The sequence below is a fragment of the Zootoca vivipara genome, chromosome 13 (assembly GCF_965207765.1).
Source record: "Zootoca vivipara chromosome 13, rZooViv2.hap1.1, whole genome shotgun sequence".
Taxonomy (NCBI): domain Eukaryota; kingdom Metazoa; phylum Chordata; class Lepidosauria; order Squamata; family Lacertidae; genus Zootoca; species Zootoca vivipara.
The window spans coordinates 8,287,031-8,305,725 of record NC_142596.1 but is presented as its reverse complement, the minus strand read 5'-3'; the positions used below and the strand labels follow the sequence as shown (position 1 = coordinate 8,305,725).

Genomic DNA, 18,695 nt, shown 5'->3' with positions numbered 1-18,695 from the left:
TACTGTAACATAATGCACAACATGATGTACATAACATCCATTAAATGAAACAAGAAAATAAGGTGATTATTTAAATACAATACATAATACAAGCAATGGCAGCAATTGAACCTGGGGTTTTTTTTATAAAAAAAATTCTGCTTTTGTCATGCAACGTGTGCCCTCTACCATTATTGCTGTCAACCAGGCTGGCAGCAGCTCTCCAGGATTTCAAACTTGGGGGTACCTGGGGGGTTAAACCTGGGATCCTTCTGCATACAGAGCACAGGGTGCTCTGCCACTGTTATGGTCCTTCCCCTTTTCTGCCTCTTCTATTCTCTCCCTTTCCCCTTCTACCCATCCTGAGTCAAGGGCTCTCCTTCCTTGGAGGCTTTTAAGCAGAGGCTGGATGGCCACCTGCCATGTATGACCTAGCTAAGATTTCTGCATTGTAGGGGTTGTTGTTACAGGTAGGTAGCCGTGTTGGTCTGAGTCGAAGCAAAATAAAAAAATTCCTTCAGTAGCACCTTAAAGACCAACTAAGTTTATATTTTGGTATGAGCTTTCGTGTGCATGCACACTTCTTCAGATACACGTGTATCTGAAGAAGTGTGCATGCACACGAAAGCTCATACCAAAATATAAACTTAGTTGGTCTTTAAGGTGCTACTGAAGGAATTTTTTTATTTTGCATTGTAGGGGGTTGGACTAGATGACCCCCGAGGGTCCCTTCTAACTCTACGATTCTACAAATGGCATCATTATCACCATCACCAAACTGGTCCAAGCAACTAAGGAGAACGTCTTGCGTACACCCCCGCCTTGCAACGCCTGATGGAACATTCCTCTCCCTCCCCTTTTTCCCCTCCTTTCCTCTTCTAGTCGCCCACCCCTTTCTCCCGACGATTGGTTACGTTCCCTTTTGATTGGCAGCTAAGCTTCGCCCGGCCGGCTTCCGAGTTGCGGCGCCCGACGATTCTGCAAAGCTTGCCGCGCCCGACGGGAGGCCGCCCGCTTGCCCGCCGGGGGAGAAGTTAGGCAGAGCCGCGCAAGCTGCGCAAACTCCGCAAAGAGGCGGCGGGTGGGGGGGGGGGACCAGCCGCCGGCGGGATACGGACATGGCGTAAGGGAGCTGCCCGCTTCTGAGGCGGCCTTTCGAGAGCCTCGGGCTGCGGAGAGGCGCTCCAGGGCTCGCGGTTCTCCTCGGGGACGGGAAGAGCCGCGTTTTCTGAGGGGAGCAGCCCGTGGGCTGGGCTCCACGGAGGGGCGGGAAGGTGCCGGGGCCCTGCTGCCCCGTCAGCTGTGAGGTAAACTTGCGACGAGCCCGCGCTTTTCTCTCCGCCGGAAGCCAACGAGGGGTTTCCCTCAGGGAAAGGGAGGGAGGAAACCTCGTTTTGCAGGGTAGGCCGCCTGCAAGTCCCTCCTTCGCCTTCCCTCGTCGCGCTCGCCGCCTTCCTCTACCCTCCCTCGCCGGTGGTTCCCGCCGTCTTAGCCCCTGGGTCGGGGGCTGGGGGCGGAGCTGCAGTCCAGCGACGCCGGAAGGGACGCGGGTCCGACGCCCCCTCGACCCCGGCTTCTCCTGTCCCCGTTCCTTGCTTTCGTTTCCTCCTAATCGAGGGGAAAGGGTTGTTGGGGAGAGAGTATATATCTATATCTTTTATATATCATGAGGGGCGGACTTTGGTAATAGGGCACCCTAAGCCAGAACAAAGTTTGGCGCACCCCCTAGCTATTATTTTCACAATAATTGAGTAGGTACCCATATAAATAGAGGTGGTGGTGTTATTTTGCATCCCTTTGGCTGTGCGCCTTGTGCCTCCCCCTTACCCCTAAAACCGACTCTGGTTGTGCATACATATATATATATATATATATATATATATATATATATATATATATATATATATGCGCGCCCAACACTTGCCCATCTCTCTCTTCGTACCGCCTCTTCTCTAAGTCATACCTTTTAATAACTTGAATGAGAGGCAGGTGCAATTTCCCCCACAACTAACTCAATAGGTCTCCCCCCCCTACCTTATTGTACAGTACAGTATAAGGAAATTAATAATATAACAGGGAAGTATAATAAACCTAGAGGCAGGGGAGGAAGGAAAAGCAAAAAGGCTATGATCATGAGGTGGGGTTTGCTATACAAAATCTAATGCTCATGTTATTTATAGGTTGTGAACATTTATAAACGTGAAGGTGGCAGTTCTGGAGAATTTTCAGGCCAGACTTAAGAGAGCTGCCATATAAACTTCATTTGCACTCTTCGCCTTGAGCTTTCGCTTCAGGACATCAGCATGTGGAACAAGTCGGCATGTGTGGCCTTGTTGGCTCTGGCTACAGGCTATGTCTTCCTACTGGACTCTGACCTGCCAGATTCAGTGCTGAAGTATCTCTCAAGCTCCTTCCTATATCAGCTGCAAGGGGATCTTACGTCCCCAGAGAGCAGCATGGCAGCTGCCTGGGATGTGCTTATCACCCAGCCGGCCAAACAGTGGAACAGAGTTGCTGTTGGGTGAGTGATGTCTTAAATTGTTGTGTATAGATCTCCCTGAGTGTTCTTTGAAACACTAGCTAATAAACAACTGTTCCTGCTATAGAGGAGTGGTTCTTATATTTTCTGCTGTGGAGGAACCTGTTTCCATGTATTTTTGACTACTAAGGATCCCCAGCATGTTTGCCAGACAGAATATTCTAGGGCAGACATAGGCAACCTTTGGTCCTCCAGATGTTTTGGCCTACAATTCCCATCATCCCTAGCTAACAGGACCAGTGGTCAGGGATGATGGGAATTGTAGGTTGCCTATGCCTCTTCTAGGGCACATATTAGGGTGCACACTGCAATGTGCGACACTAGCCAGTCCTACTGAGCCTTGATGTTACTTTGTATAAACTAAGTGTAAACTAAGATCATGCATTAGAACACACTTCTATGTGGTTGTGCGTTGTAAGGGAAGGCCAGATAATGGTGGGAAAGCTTGTGCAAAGTAATGCAAGCAAGGAACTGCAAAATAAGCTTGAATGCATATATCATTGTGGATATGTTCCTTAAAAAGTAACCTAGATTATAGCTTTTTATCTGTTATTGGTAGGGTCAATGCCTGTGTAGATGTTGTCCTTTCTGGTGTGAAGTTGCTGCAAGCCCTTGGTCTAGATTCTGGTGTTGGGCAAGACCACTCAATCTTGCATTCCACAAAAGATTTGAAGGAAGCCTTCATCCACTTCATGGGGAAGGGAGCTGCTGCAGAACGCTTCTTCAGTGATGCAAAGTCCTTCCACCACATCGCAGAGACTGCTTCAGCATATCCTGGGGCACAGGTACATTATCTAGCTTGGAGCAAACTCTTTATCCCTCTGTGGCACATAATACACAGCATATATTCAGTACCTCTTTATAGCTTCTGTGGTAAATTGTTTAGCTTTCCCTTAGTTTGCTTTTCTTTCTGCTCTCTAGAGCAGAAGTGACAACATTTTCTGGCTTCAGGGCCACATCAATCCTGGCAACCTTCCAGGGCTACATGGAATTGGTGGGTGTAGCCACCCAACACTTTGCAGTACACATGCAGGCACACAGCCCCAATTTACATATGCAGCACTGTCAATATTTTAATTTTGCTTGGACTGTTATCTAGGCCCCCAAACTGGGAGTTAGCAACATGCCATAGAACTGCTAAGTAGCCACCATGTGGATATTTGGAAGGGGGGGGGAGTATGGCCTTCAGCTGATGGTACACATTTTTCAGAAGAATAGCTCTGTAAATCTGCAGCAGCAAAAAGACACTGTTGTGACACATCAGATGGGCACATTGTATCCATAAAGAGCTTGGCAATCAGCCTCATGCTTCCTTGCTTACTGCTCTCCCCTCACTGCATGGAAAAGTGAATGATTAAGTGATAGTTGTTCTTATTTTGGAATATTTAAACCATCAGAATTTAGCCTCCCTTTAAAGGATTGTGTGCTCATATAACCATTTTCCCTATAATTTTATCATACTTTTCCCCTGTAGTTTGGCAGGGGTGGGGTGGAATGGGGAAAATAGTTTCTTGTTTGGACCCAAAGCATTTTACCTGTATTTGTTATGACAAAATAAAAAATCCTTCCAGTAGCACCTTAGAGACCAACTAAGTTTGTCATAGACATACATATGACAAACTTAGTTGGTCTCTAAGGTGTTACTGGAAGGATTTTTTTATTTTGTTTTGACTGCGTCAGACCAACACGGCTACCTACCTGTTATTTGTTATGAGTTACTTTGCTTCATCAGATATATAAAGTGCAATCTAATAAGCTTTACAAAGCTTATGCTACTACTATATATCAAGAGCCCTGCAGTTTTTTTCATCTTTTGTATACACTTAGTGATGAGCCCTTCTCAAAATGTCACTTGTATGCACTTTTGTATCTTAATAAAACTATTAAGAATACTGCCCAGTATAGTAGAGATGAAATTCTGTCTGACAAGATTGGCCTTGCAAAATATATGTTCATTATTTAAAGTTGCAACATGCAAAAAAGCTTAAGAAACATGGAACTTCCAAAGGTTGGAAGGGTTGAACACAAACTAGTCTTTCAAGACCACGTAAAGTCACTGCTTCTGGAAAAACCTGTTTCTAAAGTTAGTGTTTCTAGAATAACTTGTTTTTACTGCTGAGACTGGCAGTAGACTTTTGACAAAGTCCTCCATGATATTCTTGGGAGGAAGCTGGTAAAATGTGGGTTGACCAAGGTAGCTGTTAGGTGGATTCGTAGCTGGTTGGCTGACTGAACCCAAAGGGTACTCATTAATGGTTCCTCATCATCCTGGAACAAAAGTGATAAGTGGGGTGCCACAGGGTTCTGTCCCCGCTTTTGTTCGACATCTTTATAAACTACTTGGATGAAGGAATTGAGGGGATGCTCATCAAGCTAACAAAATGAATTTCAGTAGGGACAAATATAAGGTCATGCACGTAGATAGGAAGAACCAGGTGTACAAATATAAGATGGGGGACACCTGGCTTACTAGCAGTATATGTGAAAAAGATCTAGGGGTCTTAACTGTTTGTGAGAGCCAAGCAGTCAGCGGCTAAAGTGAGTAGAGCAGCTTTGCTGCAGCTTTGGCATACTAGTACTGTAGTTAGAGGGATGCAGGTGGCACTGTGGATTAAACCACAGAGCCTAGGGCTTGCCAATCAGAAGGTCGGCGGTTTGAGTCCCCGCGACAGGGTGAGCTCCCGTTGCTCGGTCCCAGCTCCTGCCAACCTAGCAGTTCGAAAGCATGTCAAAGTGCAAGTAGATAAATAGGTAGCACTACAGCGGGAAGGTAAACGGCGTTTCCTTGTGCTGCTCTGGCCACATGACCTGGAAGCTGTACGCCTGCTCCCTCGGCCAATAACGCGAGATAAGCGCCGCAACCCCAGAGTCAGTCACAGCTGGACCTAATGGTCAGGGGTCCCTTTACCTTACTGTAGTTAGATAAGTGAACGTGTTTATTCCACTGATAACTATGGTTATATTCTTGATAGTACACATATAAAACTATGCAGAGGACTGTGATCATGTAAAGATACATAGAAAATGCAGATTAAATGTGTGCACAAACTTGTGTCTTAACAGTTGTATGTGGGGGGCAATGCTGCTCTCATTGGCCAGAAAATTGCAACAAATCCAGACCTAAAGGTAAGAATATCAAATGCCAACCCTCACTGATTGCCTATAACTGTACACCTCTTCTCATTGGCATCTAATCATCTAATCATTGTCCCCATTTTATCCAGTAAATATGCATGCATGATGCAGAACAATTTTTCAGTGGAAAAGTTCATTTTCCTTTTGATGACACAAACTTCTTCTAGTGATGCACATGCTTGTAGCTATCACTTGAGGCAGTCCGGTGCCATGCCTGGCTTTTTGATTACGCAAGGCAATGAGTAGCACATGGGCAAAGTACTGGGTAATAATGTATGAAATAAATAAAAACAGCACAAGCAAAGGCAGCTGTGCAAGTTAGTTCACGGAAGTGTAACTACCATTGCTTCCTGGTATCTCTAGCTGAGAGGCACACAAGTGTGAAGTATGTTACTCTAATAAAAAAATAAAACCAGGCCTCTGAGTATGAGAAGCAATATATGGCAGAGAAAATAGCAATTGCAGCTTGGTAGTAGAATGTGTGAAGCTGTCGAGTGAACAAATGTGATTAGACATACAAGGAAATTAAAAGAAATTGGAGGAAAGTTCTAAACAATATTTCACTTAACTCTTTGGAAGAAGGGGTTATTACTTCTTTCTTACCTCTAGTACTGTGCATAGAGATGTACTTGGAATGTCAAAAGGAATCAATCCGTAGTGGAATGTCACTTTTCCAAGTGTCCATATACATTTGTATATGTAACTTAGTGGACCAAGTTATTGGGATGTGTCTGCTTATTTCAGCCATTATATGTAATAGTAGCTATTCATATTATGATATCAGTATATGTCAGGCATCCCCAAACTGCGGCCCTCCAGATGTTTTGGCCTACAACTCCCATGATCCCTAGCTAACAGGACCAGTGGTTGGGGAAGATGGGAACTGTAGTCCAAAACATCTGGAGGGCCAAAGTTTGGGGATGCCTGGTATATGTGGTCTTTTAGAACAGGGGTGGCCCTCCAGATGTTCTTGGACTATAAATCCTATAAACCCTAGTCAGTGTGGCCAATGGCCAGGGATGACCAACATCTGCCAACCTTGCTTTAGCGAAATAAAAGTAGTGACTTGTGCTGTGAGATTTTGCTATGCAAAATTGTTTGTGTGTCTCCTCCCTCCTGCCCGTGTCCCACATATTCCTAGTACAAGAAGCTCTGCACGGCTTCATTTATTTATTTTAATAGGAAGAACTCATTGTTAGAGAAGAAGCCAGACAGTCTATTCCAGGCATGTCCAACAGGTAGATCATGATCTACCGGTAGATCACTGGACGTTTGCGGTAGATCACTGGCTTCCCCCAAAGAAGCTGAACTGTGGCTCCCAAAAAGCTCAACATTTTACCTCCTCCCTAAAAAAACAACTTTGACCTGAACCCCAAAAAGGCGGGTAGATCACTGCCAGTTTTTAACTCTGTGAGTAGATCGCAGTCTCTTGGGAGTTGGCCACCCCTGGTTCAAACTCGCATGCTCATGGATAGGAGAAAAGTTGCATTCTTAGTTCTTCCATTTCCAGACGACACAGAACTCTTATTGCTGGTGATAAAGATGTAGTACTAAATGTCTTTTAAGCTAATTCGGATATACAGAGAAGCAAAAGACATGTCCCATTTCATAGGAAAGTTGACATGATATCTCAACTGTGGACGTCATCCATATTATGTTTGTACTGTAATTTGCCTTCTAGTAGGGAAATGTCATATTAGGATGCTTATTGATGTCTTGGTTGTTAAGTGAGTTGACTTCTCCCCACCCCCACACTTGATGCTCAACTGTTTCTTCAGAATGGACTTTGGAGTCTCTGAGAGCTTGTTACACATGGTTATTTTATTTTGAAATATTCTGACAAGAGAACTGTATGACCTATCTGCACACATAGTTCATCTATTTGAAACAGGACAGAAAAGTGAATGCATTGGAATCCAGTTTATAGTGTCTCTATTACAATGAGAACCATCTCACTGAAGATTGCACTAAACAGAGATGATAACAGTTAACTGGTATCAATTGGTTGATTTGTAGGTTCTGCTGTGTGGCCCAATTGGTCCTAAGCTGCATGAGCTGCTTGATGAAAATGTAATCGTCCCTCCAGAATCAATGCAAGAATTTGATGAATTTCACCTCATTTTGGAGTATCGAGCAGGTATGCTTTATTGAAAGATGCAAAAGACCCAAAGCTGTACAGTGGTACCTTGGTTTACAAACTTAATCTGTTCCGGAAGTCTGTTCTTAAACCAAAGCGTACTTAAACCAAGGCGTGCATTCCCATAGAAAGTAATGGAAAACGGATTAATCCGTTCCAGGCGATGAAAAGCAACCCCTAAAACAGCAATTTCACATGAATTTTACAATCTAACAAGGCCATTGATCCATAAAATGAAAGCAATAATCAATGTACTGTACAGTGATACCTCGGGTTAAGAACTTAATTCATTCTGGAGGTCCGTTCTTAACCTGAAACTGTTCTTAACCTGAGGTACCACTTTAGCTAATGGGGCCTCTTGCTGCCACCGGAGCACGATTTCTGTTCTCATCCTGAAGCAAAGTTCTTAACCCGAGGTACTATTTCTAGGTTAGCAGAGTCTGTAAACTGAAGCGTCTGTAACCCGAGGTACCACTGTACTATAAAATAAATAAGACAGCATTGCAGATGATAAAAATTAAAATTAATTTTTTTTCTTACCTGCACTGATGATAGTCATTGTTTGAATGGGGGGTTTATATCCATTTCCACAGTCACACAATCAATCAGCAGCTGAACTGGGATCCACACGGCTTGGCAGCAAGAAAATGTTCCCTCTACCCAGCTGGGCTGCGGGAGGAATGCGCTCTGTTGCACAGTTTCCCCAGACGAGAGCCAGCTGTTTGTGGGCTTGCAACTCCCCCCCCCCCCATGACGCTGCTGGAGAAGAGCGTTTCCCGCAGCTGGACAAATGCAGTGCGTGAACTCCAGCCAACCCGCCCTCCTCCCTTCCCCAGGCGTGTTTACTCGGAAGAAAGTGCCATTAAGTTGCATGGCACTTACTCCCAGGTGCGCAGAACGGCAGCCGGCTGGACTCGCCGCCTCCTCACCCTCTGACTTACTGGGGCCGTTGGCCAAGGCAGCTGTGCGCATGCCTCCACATAGTTCCCAGGGAGCAGCTGCCGCTGTTGCACAAGCAGAGCACCTTCCTCCTGCAGCCCGGCCAGGTGGAGGGAACATTTTCTTGCTGCCAAGCCGCTTGGGAGACGGAGGTGCATAGAAAGGCCACACGGTTTCCCCAGGCGAGAGCCAGCTGGTTTGTGGGCACCCAGCTTCCCTCCCTCGCTGCGGGAAATGTTGTGACGACCCCCTTCTCTGCTGGACAACGGAAGTGTGGCACTCAAAATGGAAGTGCACCTCTGTACTGAGTACGTTCGTATACAAAAAAACACCCCACAACCAAGAACACTCATTTCCGGATCTGAAGTGTTCGTAATCCAAAAAGTTCATGGGCTAGGCTGTTCGTAACCCAAGGAACCACTGTATTTGTATATATATCAGCATTAATGTGTTGTGTTGTTGGTATAGCACAGTGCTTAGGAAGTGAGCTAGCTGCTTTCCATATCAAAATCGTAATTAGTTTTGTTACATCATCTAGGAAATGTAACTCCTACTTCTACCTGCTATGGAAACTAGAAATATAATTTGTATACTCCCAGATTGCATTGTGAAGTGGGTGCATGAGTGAAGTAGGTGCATGAGATCTTGATAGAGTGATTCACAATTTGAACTCTGATAGAGAAAGTACGTGGCTACTGAGAAATTTGGTTCAACTGCCATGCTGTGGAGTGGGGGGGGGGGAGCAAGAGGTTTGGCTTTGTTTTGAGCAGTGAAGGTATCCATGTGACAGATAGGCAGTTCCCTACTGTGTGAGTCAGTGATGATCCTGGCACATGCTGGTGTCAAGCAGGAGGTTACACCCATATAATTCCAGAGTCCAATGCCATATCGAAAAACCACGCAGCAAGAATGAGAGCTTGTTTCTAATACATTGGATTAATTAGATCAATAGTATTTATTTTTCAGTTTCCTGAGAATTTACAAACACCATATCTTTTCTGCAAACAGTGGACTGAGTAAATGGAAAAGCCCCTGTGACATTTAACTAACTCATGGTGTCCTAGGAACACTCCACCCATGTTTACTTGTTATAAAATGTCACTCAGGTCCAAGATCAGACTCTGTGCAATAAGCCCTTTCAAATTCAGGATAAAGCAGTATGATGTGTTTTTCCTAAATGCCTGAGGCTATGGATTGTCTGCTCATTTGGTATTTGTAAGCCTTTCTTAGAGACTTTTTTGGCTGAAGGGCTGCGTAAAAATGCCAGCAACGCAACAGCACATATTCACATAAAAAATTTTTTGCAGAACTTCTTGCCAGCAACAGCACATATTCACATAAATGTGGGTACTGGCACACTAGCGAACAACATATATCTAAAAATGGCAAAATACAATTGTGAATATGACACATGCTTCTGAATGGCTGTTGACTTGCTGTTTACGCAGAAGAAGCATTTTGGAAAGGATCCATGCTTATTAAAGGGGAGCATAAGGAGAAAGGGATGACAGAGGACGAGATGGTTGGACAGTGTTCTCGAACTTACCAACATGAGTCTGACCAAACTGCAGGAGGCAGTGGAAGACAGGAGTGCCTGGTGGGCTCTGGTCCATGGGGTCACGAAGAGTCAGACATGACTAAACAACAGCAACAAAATGGGACCATTTAAACTTGTATCTGAGTTGAAATGTGAATTTCTAGAGATCTGAAAGTCTACTGAAGGAAGAAAAAACTGGCAGTGGCACCAATGCACCACACCCATTGTAACACAGCACCAAGCAATCTGATGCAACCAAGATCTTTATTTCATATAGTGAGTGTTATGTATAGGTCTGCTTTTATAAATTGGTGGTTCTACCATAATACAGGTTACTCAGTATGAAAGTAGGAAACAATGACTTCATTTTCTTTCAGTGTTTGGAAATTGGCAAGGTGATTTCTGATTTCATTTAGTTGAGTTGATTGAGTTGAAAGAGTTTGAGGAGAAGCCCAACATGGAAGTCGTGATGACTTTTGGCAGTGAACGTTGTGCTCCAGAAAAAGAATTCAGAGCATTATGCAGTTACATATTTTTTATTACTTGAAATACAATGTGAAAATGTCCCATTTCTGCAACAAGTTTTTGCAGAACTTCTTGCAAGAAGACAATCTAGATTAGATTGATATTTTGTCTGATAACTGTATCTTCCATTTTATATGGCAAAAATGCTGATTATCAGATATGGTAGCATGCAGGTGATGAGTCATTTTGCTGTTTCTAAACTTTGTAAGTGGGTGGAGGAGTAACCTAAAACTTTTGTATTGCTGCTGCAAGTGTTCCGGGTGAAGCCTTAGCTTCCTAGAAGTGACTCTTGTTTTAAGTGATGTAGTTCCATGTGGTACTTCCCTTCTGAGTACTTTATTATCTTGGGAACAGTTCATTGAGTGTGCTGATTATTCCTAGATGCTGTCAGGTTAGAGAGTGAGGAAATCCTGTTCTTTGAAGTGTTTAGGTTAATTTACTGGGGAAGATGCATTTGTTTGGCAGAGTTCAATGATTTCAGATTTTTTGTAAAGGTTTTTTAAAAGTTGCTTAGATGCCACAATGGTACTGATTATAACCCTAGTTTATTTTTGACTTTATTTACATCTCAAGTAAATTTCTTAGCAGTCAAGAATAATCTGAATTAGTATTAGAGCTGCCATTGTTGGAGTCTGGTACTTCTGCTGGATTCATGCAGCTTCCTAGGTTGCATAAGCTCCAGCAAGCTGCTCTTTTCCATTTGAACTAGAGCCCCATAAACGCTCTTCTTCCTCTATTTTCTACAGCATTGCTATACTCCTAGTTTTTAGTGTGCCTGCATGTTTCAAAGTGAAAAATCTAAATGATCTTTCCTAAAGTGGAGTTGGAATGAAACCCATAACCCAGAATTCACTTGATCTTCTTATAAATTTCTGGCTTGGTTGGTAGTAATCAAGAACATTTCTTAGTTTCTTCCTATGGCATTGTGGATGAGTGATAACTGGCTTCTTCTCAGAGCAAATTGAATATATGCTTTGTGAGAATGAAATGCTGGGCATGGTTGTGTCTCCAGTGCATATTTTATTTATTTTATTTCAAGTCATCATTTCTATCATGCTTTTCTTTCTAAAAGATAATTTTTAAAGCATTCTCGTGCTCCCAATTTTGCTTGATACACAGGGAATAGGAGCATGACTGGTTCCCCCATATTAAAAAATAAACTGACTCTGTGTTGAATTCCTAACTGCTAAAAATGTTGAGAGGAGCCTGCTGGATCAGGCCGGTGGCCCATTCACTCCAGCATCCTGTTCTCAACAGTGGCCAAACAGATGCTTGTGGAAACCCACAAGCACAACCCAAGCACAAGAGCACTTTCCCCTGTATACAGTGCCCAGTCCTGTTAGCAGTGCACATTTATGCAAGTTGAGTATGAGCAGAGCTCTCATAGGTTTGGCACTTGGAATTTACAGGGGGAGCAGAGAGAGTTACCGAGATGAGCAGAAGGTGTGGTCCTCTTAGCTACTGATTTTATAAAGCTATGGGTGGGGTATGATTTTCCTGTAACTTGCGGAATTCAGTAAGGGGCATCACTTCTTTCCCCTAAATTCTAGCACTGCACTGGTCTGAAATGCCTGTAGATTGTGGATTTGCTCTAGTGTAGACAACTGTCTTAGTAGGCAGTCCCTGAAATTATGGCAACAACCAGATGATCACATTTCTTCCTTCTTGGCTAAAAACATTCATTGCAAGTGGATCAAAAGGGATATGTGTCCAGGGTTACAGCTGCTACACAAACACATTTGCAAATTCGGGCTTTGAAAGAATCAAAGCTGCCAGTGTTTGGATTACTGTATCTGAGAGGGAGAAAGGAGAGAGATTTCATTTCTTTTAAAAAGGTCTCTTGAAAGAAAGAAAAATGTAGCCAATATTGCCATGTAATTATTAGGATAAACACAGCTCCGAAACCCAGGATATTGTTCATTGGTCCACATTAATTTATCTCACATTTTGTTGTTCAGCATAGAATTTTCCCTCATGCCCACTGATGGCTGCAGCTGACTGTAGGATTCAAATCCTCTCAAGATTGTGAGGAATTCACAAGCTGTGGCTAAAGGGATGACACACACTCTGCTTTCATGTTAAATTACTAATGCATGGCAGTTCAGCAGGGCATGGCTTGCTTGCATATTCTTAAACAGCATCTCTTGGAAATGCCTTAGGCTTCAAACAATCTGGCTTCATTCAGCAAGTGTAGAGATACTTAAGAATCAAATTGTTAAACTATTGAGACTTAGTGGGAGTCTCATGAAGGGGACAGAGCAACTCCCATATGAAGAAAGGTAGCAGCGTTTGGGACTTCTTAGTTTAGAGAAAAGGCAAGTGAGAGGTGACATGATAGTTTATATATGATGCATGGCATGGAGAAAGTGGATAGAGGACCCCCCCCCCAAAAAAATCTCATAACACTAGAACTTGTGGACATCCAAAGAAGCTGGATGTTGGATAATTCAGGCCATATAAAAGAAAGTACCTCTCCATGCAGTGCATAGTTAAACACTAGAACTCACTCCCACACAAGGCAGTAATGTTCTAACCTAGACTGTTTTAAAAGAGAATTAGACAAATTCCTGGAAAACTAGGCTATTGACAGCTACTAGCCATGATGGCTATGCTCTGCCTCCATAGTTGGAGGCAGCAATGCTTCTGAGAAACCACAAGAGGGGAGAATACTGTTGTACTCAATTCCTGCTTGTGGGTTTCTCAAAGGCATGTGGTTGGCCAGTGTGAGAACAGAATGCTGGACTAGATAGTCCATTGGCCAGATCCATTAGGCTCTTCTTACGTTTAAATACTTCAATTTGTAATAGTGCATTGAGTAATGTGGTGTGGATATTTGTATCCTGCAGGAGGATGCAGGATAACACTGTGAAACAGATGGGGAGAAATAAAACCCACCCTACTTGCTACTCTGACGAAAGGTCAGAGTTCACTGCTAAAGAAAAGAAGCCATTAAAACTAATTCAGAGGCCTATCTATATGGATCCCATATAATTGTGTGTCTTTTGGGGGTATTCCGTAGGTGAAGAGTGGGGGCAGCTGAAAGCCCCGAATGCCAACCGCTTTATCTTCTCTCATGACCTATCTAATGGGGACATGAACATGCTGGATGTATTTGTGTCCAGTCTGGAGGAGTTCCAGCCTGACCTGGTGGTCCTCTCAGGTCTGCATATGATGGAGGGACAGACAAAGGAGATGCGTCAGAAGAGACTCCTAGAGGTAAGAGCACCTTGTTCCCTCAGACCCTAAGGCATTCCAAGGTGCACTCCGTTGGTCCTTCTGTCACTGTGCAGGCATTAGGTACAGTCATTGCCCTACAAAGGACTTGTTTTTAATTTTGTAGCACTCTAGGATATGTGTGGGCCTCTGTCCACTAGCTCATTTGCTGGGCAATCCTATACATGTCCGCTCAGAAGTAAGCCCTCAGGGTTCAATTAGAGACAGTTGAATTCCATTAGACTACTTGTATGGGATTGCAGCTTTAGAAATCTGACTATATCTGCAGCATATATAATACTGTACTTTTTATCAAGGTCATTCTCTCTCCACCCCCTTTTTTCCTACTGTTAAGTTTTTTCCTTTGTTTTCTGCAGGCTGTAGCTTCCATCTCTGACATTCCCTTGGGTGTACCTGTACACCTGGAACTGGCCAGTATGACTGACCCAGAACTTATGAGCGCAATCATTCATCAGGTAACCTAAATGGCAGGGTATGACCTGTACCTCAGACATCTAGTCAACAAAATCCTTGTTCCCTCCCCCAAAAGTATTGCCTCACTAATCTGTTAGTTATTTGAGAGTGTCAACAAGCAGACAGATAGAGGTGATCGATTGGAAACTATGTATTTAAACTTTCAAAAAGCTTTTGACAAACATCCTTACAACTAAGCTTAGCAGTCAAAATACATAGTCCTTTGTGGATCAGCAGCTGGTTAAGAAACAAGAAATAGAGAGTAAGAATAAATGGACAGTTCTCCCAATGGAGGGGTATAGCAAATGGTGTATCCCAAGAATCCATATTGGAACCTATGCCTTTTAACTTTTGCATAAATGCTCTAGAGCTAGGGGGTGAGAAAAGAGGGAGCAAAGTTTGTTGTTGATAACAAATTGTTGGATTGTGGAGAACTTCAAAAAATCACCTCCAAACTGAGTGGATGGGTGGTAAAATTTCAAAATAAGCATGTATAAAGTGATGCCCATTGCAGCAAAATTATATATATAAATTTCACATATGCGTTCTTGGGATCTGAACTGGCCCTGACTGACCAGGAATGAGACCTTGGAGTTGTAGTGGATAGTTTGATTAAGATGTCAGAACCTGTGGGAAAAGGTGAATGCCATGTTAGGGATCATTAGCAAAGCAGTTGAAGATAAAACTGCCTGTATTATAATGCTGTTATAGAAATCTATGGTGTGGGCACATTTGGAATTCTATGTAAAGTTCTGTTTGCCTCACCTCAAAAACGACATTGTAGAGCTGGAAAAGCTTCAGAGAAAGGCAACCAAAATGATCAAGGTGATGGAACAGCTCCACTATGAGAGAAGGTTACACTTGTAGCTTTTTGTTAAGAGAAATGGCGGTAAGAGGGGACATGATAGAGGTATATAAAATTATGCATGGTGTGGAAAATGGATATAAAAAAGTTTTCTCATGATAAATTAACTTGGTCCAGTCAATGAAGTTGAATGTTGGAAGATCCAGGACAAAGTACATCTTCACACAGCTCATAATTAATTTATGCAATTTGCTGTATAAGAGGTAATGATGGCCACCTCCATGGATGGCTTTAAATGAGAATTAGACAAATTCATAGACGATAAGGTTACGCTCTACCTCTGCTGCCAGAGGCAGTATGCCCCTGAATACCAGCTGTTGGGAATTGCAGATGGGGAGAGTACAGTTGCACACCAGTTTGACTTTTGGGTTTCCCATGGCCATCTGGTTGGTCACTGTGGGAACAGGATGCTGGATAGATGTGCATTTGGTCTGATCCAGCAAGGTTCTTCCTATGTTCTTATGTTACACTAGCTTTGCAGGCACTGGTTCCTATATGTTTGTCAAAGCCTAATCTAAAAAATTGGACTCCCCTGAAGCCAATCTGTCACTTGCTCTGTTTGTTAGCAGGTCTTCCCTCTTGTGAACTCAGTTGGTTTGAATGAACAGGAGCTACTGTTCCTCACTCAAGCAGCCTCTGGACCACATGCCTCACTGGCTTCCTGGAATGGTGTCCCAGATGTGGGTGTCGTCAGTGACATTGTCTTCTGGATCTTGAAGGAACAGGGAAGGACTCCTGGGAAGGCATCAGATCTTACTCGTATCCACTTTCACACTTTGGCCTATCACCTCCTAGTTACTGTGGATGGATATTGGGCCAACCAGGTGGCAGCTGTTGCTGCTGGTGCAAGAGTAGCAGGGACACAAGCTTGTGCCACCCAGACCATTGATGCCAGCAGAGTTTTCCTTAAAGCGCCACTGAAGTTTGCCACTTCTAAGATGGAGGAGGCCTCTACAGTCTCCTTAAATCCCCACGAGCCTGTGTCAGAATGGCACAGGGATGGGGTAACATTCCATTACACTCCTGTTCTGGTGTGCAAAGATCCTCTGCGGACCGTTGGCCTTGGTGATGCCATTTCTGCTGAAGGACTTCTTTATTCAGAAATATACCCTTATTAACCTGTGGAATTAAGATACACTCCACAAAAAATTGAACCATGCAGGCATGGGCTGGAAGTTAACATTTAGTAGAAAGCCAAAGAATAAAAGTTAGGCACAGCTCAGCTGCTGCGTGTTGCTACAGGGATGTCTACAATTAAATAATGAGGTATGACTTGTTAAATAAATGGGCTGCCTTTTCCCTAGAATGACAACTTAAACCAAAACAGCTTCTGCTTCAAGTAAGCCAGTCTTATTTGCAGTAACTTAAAAAGCTGGGAACTGAAAGAAGTTTGATGTGACTAGCTGTCACAGGAAGGCTATTTTTGTCTTTCACACCGTCATATTTCTGGGAAGGCAAAGGTAAAAGATAATTGTGTTACCTCTTCATCACATTCCAAACATGGCAAGAGCCATTGTTTTGTTTGGTAGTGGTGGAATGAAAAAGTATAGCACTTGGGTTGCACCATGCCAAAGGAACACTGTCCCAAGTGAATAGTACAAAAGCTTGTTCTGTAAGCTCTACAAATGGGAGGTAGGCAAGATGAAAGCCTTGCCTGTGGCAAGGAAAGGATGCTGAATCGTAACTTTTTTCTCCTTTTTTTGACCTCATTAAGTGGACATCAAACTATTGGGAGTGTGGCATTTTGTCACATGTGCTTCCTCAGCTAGTGTATGCTAATTTTGATACTCTGTTTTGTTTTATTGCTGGCAGGTTGTTGTTGTTTAGTCGTTTAGTCGTGTCCGACTCTTCGTGACCCCATGGACCATAGTACGCTGGCAGGTTAATCTACTTTTAAGACAGTTGCATACCAAATGCTCATGCACACAATTATTTTACCTCTCAATAGCCTCTTAAGCAGTGACTTAGAGATCATTCCTATGAGTGAGAGTTTATAGCACAATTGCTAGTCTTAGCAAGTGACAATTAGTCTGGGTCAAATTCCAAAGAAATGTAATGTACAAAACCTGAAATGACTCCTTAAAAAATGGCATAAACATAATTTTCAGTGGAGAAGAGGCTAGCGACCTGGCACATTCTACTATTCCACGGTTACTGTATTATTCTGCAAGGTTATGTGGAGCTGTGATCACATGATCATAGTAAGTGTTCCCTTGAGCAGGTTGTGTGTGGGTAAAATCCATATTACTTTCTGTGTACTTACACATAGCAATAGAACTATATAGAATCAGAGATATGAAATTTGACTTCAGGATGAGGACAAAATCTGGCAGTGATGTACTACTAGGTTAGCAGAGTGTTGAGTTTCGATGGGAGAATACACGTGCAAATCTGTACCCAGACATGGCTCTCACTAGGCTTTATCTTTGCCTAACCTACCTCATGGGGTTGTTGTGATGTTAAGAACTGTACTAAGCCTCAGAGTAAGGGTGGGCTACAGTAGTAACAAATGATGAAACTGAAAATTCCCAGAATGCCAGTACAGTATATATGATTAAAACAGGTCAGGGTATGATTAATGCTGGTAGATCTGAACAGGGCTAAATGCCTTTACAATTAAGGAACATAACAGGATCTGCAGGACTCCATCTGCTTAGCACAGATTTTCATTAGTTTTTTTACAATGTGGTGCTAGCTGAGGGGAGCAGAAATTTTGCACTGTGTAATATATTCCAGGTTTTGTTGTCTCTTAAGGTCAAACTAGATGTTACTTCAAATGTTTTTAAACCTGTTCTAGGGATTCCGTGTGCCTCTTCTACCAAAAGCAGTGGTGGGGCCTCTTGAGAATCAGGGAGGATGACTTCAATTCTTCCCATGCTCTGAGTGCCAGAGTCTTGCTGAAAGTTTCCCTTTGCTGCAGATAGTGGTCTGGGAACTGGGTGGGAGAGGCGGGGCGTTCTATAGAAAAAACCATCAAAATGACTTTATAATAAGGGCTGATAAGGTTTGACTTCAGAATTAGAATTGACATATAGGTCTTGAACCTGATCATGGATGTGTTCTCACAGTAAAAGTTTCCGAACAGTGGCTTAGGGCATGCTGATATGTTTTACATCAAGGTATAATGCTTGTTCAAATTGCTTTTTCTGCCATACGTTTTCTTTCTCATCATTCTGATGCAGTGATTGTTTCGCCACTGATCCTGAATGTGATGTTGCATGGTGTTAACAGTGCCAGAAACTTGTGGTTGAGATGTGGGGGGAAAACACAAGAGGGGACTCCAAACTACCTCTATAGGTCTTCATTTGGCAGCAATGTAGAGGGGTAGACTATTTTGTCTGCTTGGGCTCCA

The 18,695-nt window shown here is 43.2% G+C and overlaps 1 protein-coding gene across 4 annotated transcripts; it reads left to right on the top strand.

Annotated features, from left to right (window-relative positions):
• Positions 1-1,062: 1,062 nt before the first annotated feature.
• On the top strand, positions 1,063-17,375 carry ADPGK (ADP dependent glucokinase). Of its 4 annotated transcripts, none has more exons than XM_060282966.2 (8): positions 1,063-1,286; positions 2,160-2,500; positions 3,078-3,303; positions 5,582-5,644; positions 7,670-7,790; positions 13,811-14,007; positions 14,382-14,480; positions 15,913-17,375. In XM_060282966.2, exons 2-8 carry the CDS (start codon positions 2,283-2,285, stop codon positions 16,459-16,461), a joined length of 1,473 nt encoding a protein of 490 aa, XP_060138949.2. In that variant the 5' UTR covers positions 1,063-1,286; positions 2,160-2,282; the 3' UTR covers positions 16,462-17,375. The 4 variants fall into 4 exon arrangements, with proteins under 4 accessions (XP_060138949.2, XP_034973963.3, XP_034973982.3 ...); XM_035118072.3 differs by having other exon boundaries at positions 15,910-17,375; XM_035118091.3 differs by having other exon boundaries at positions 1,087-1,286; positions 2,274-2,500; positions 15,910-17,375.
• The last annotated feature ends 1,320 nt before the right edge of the window (positions 17,376-18,695 follow it).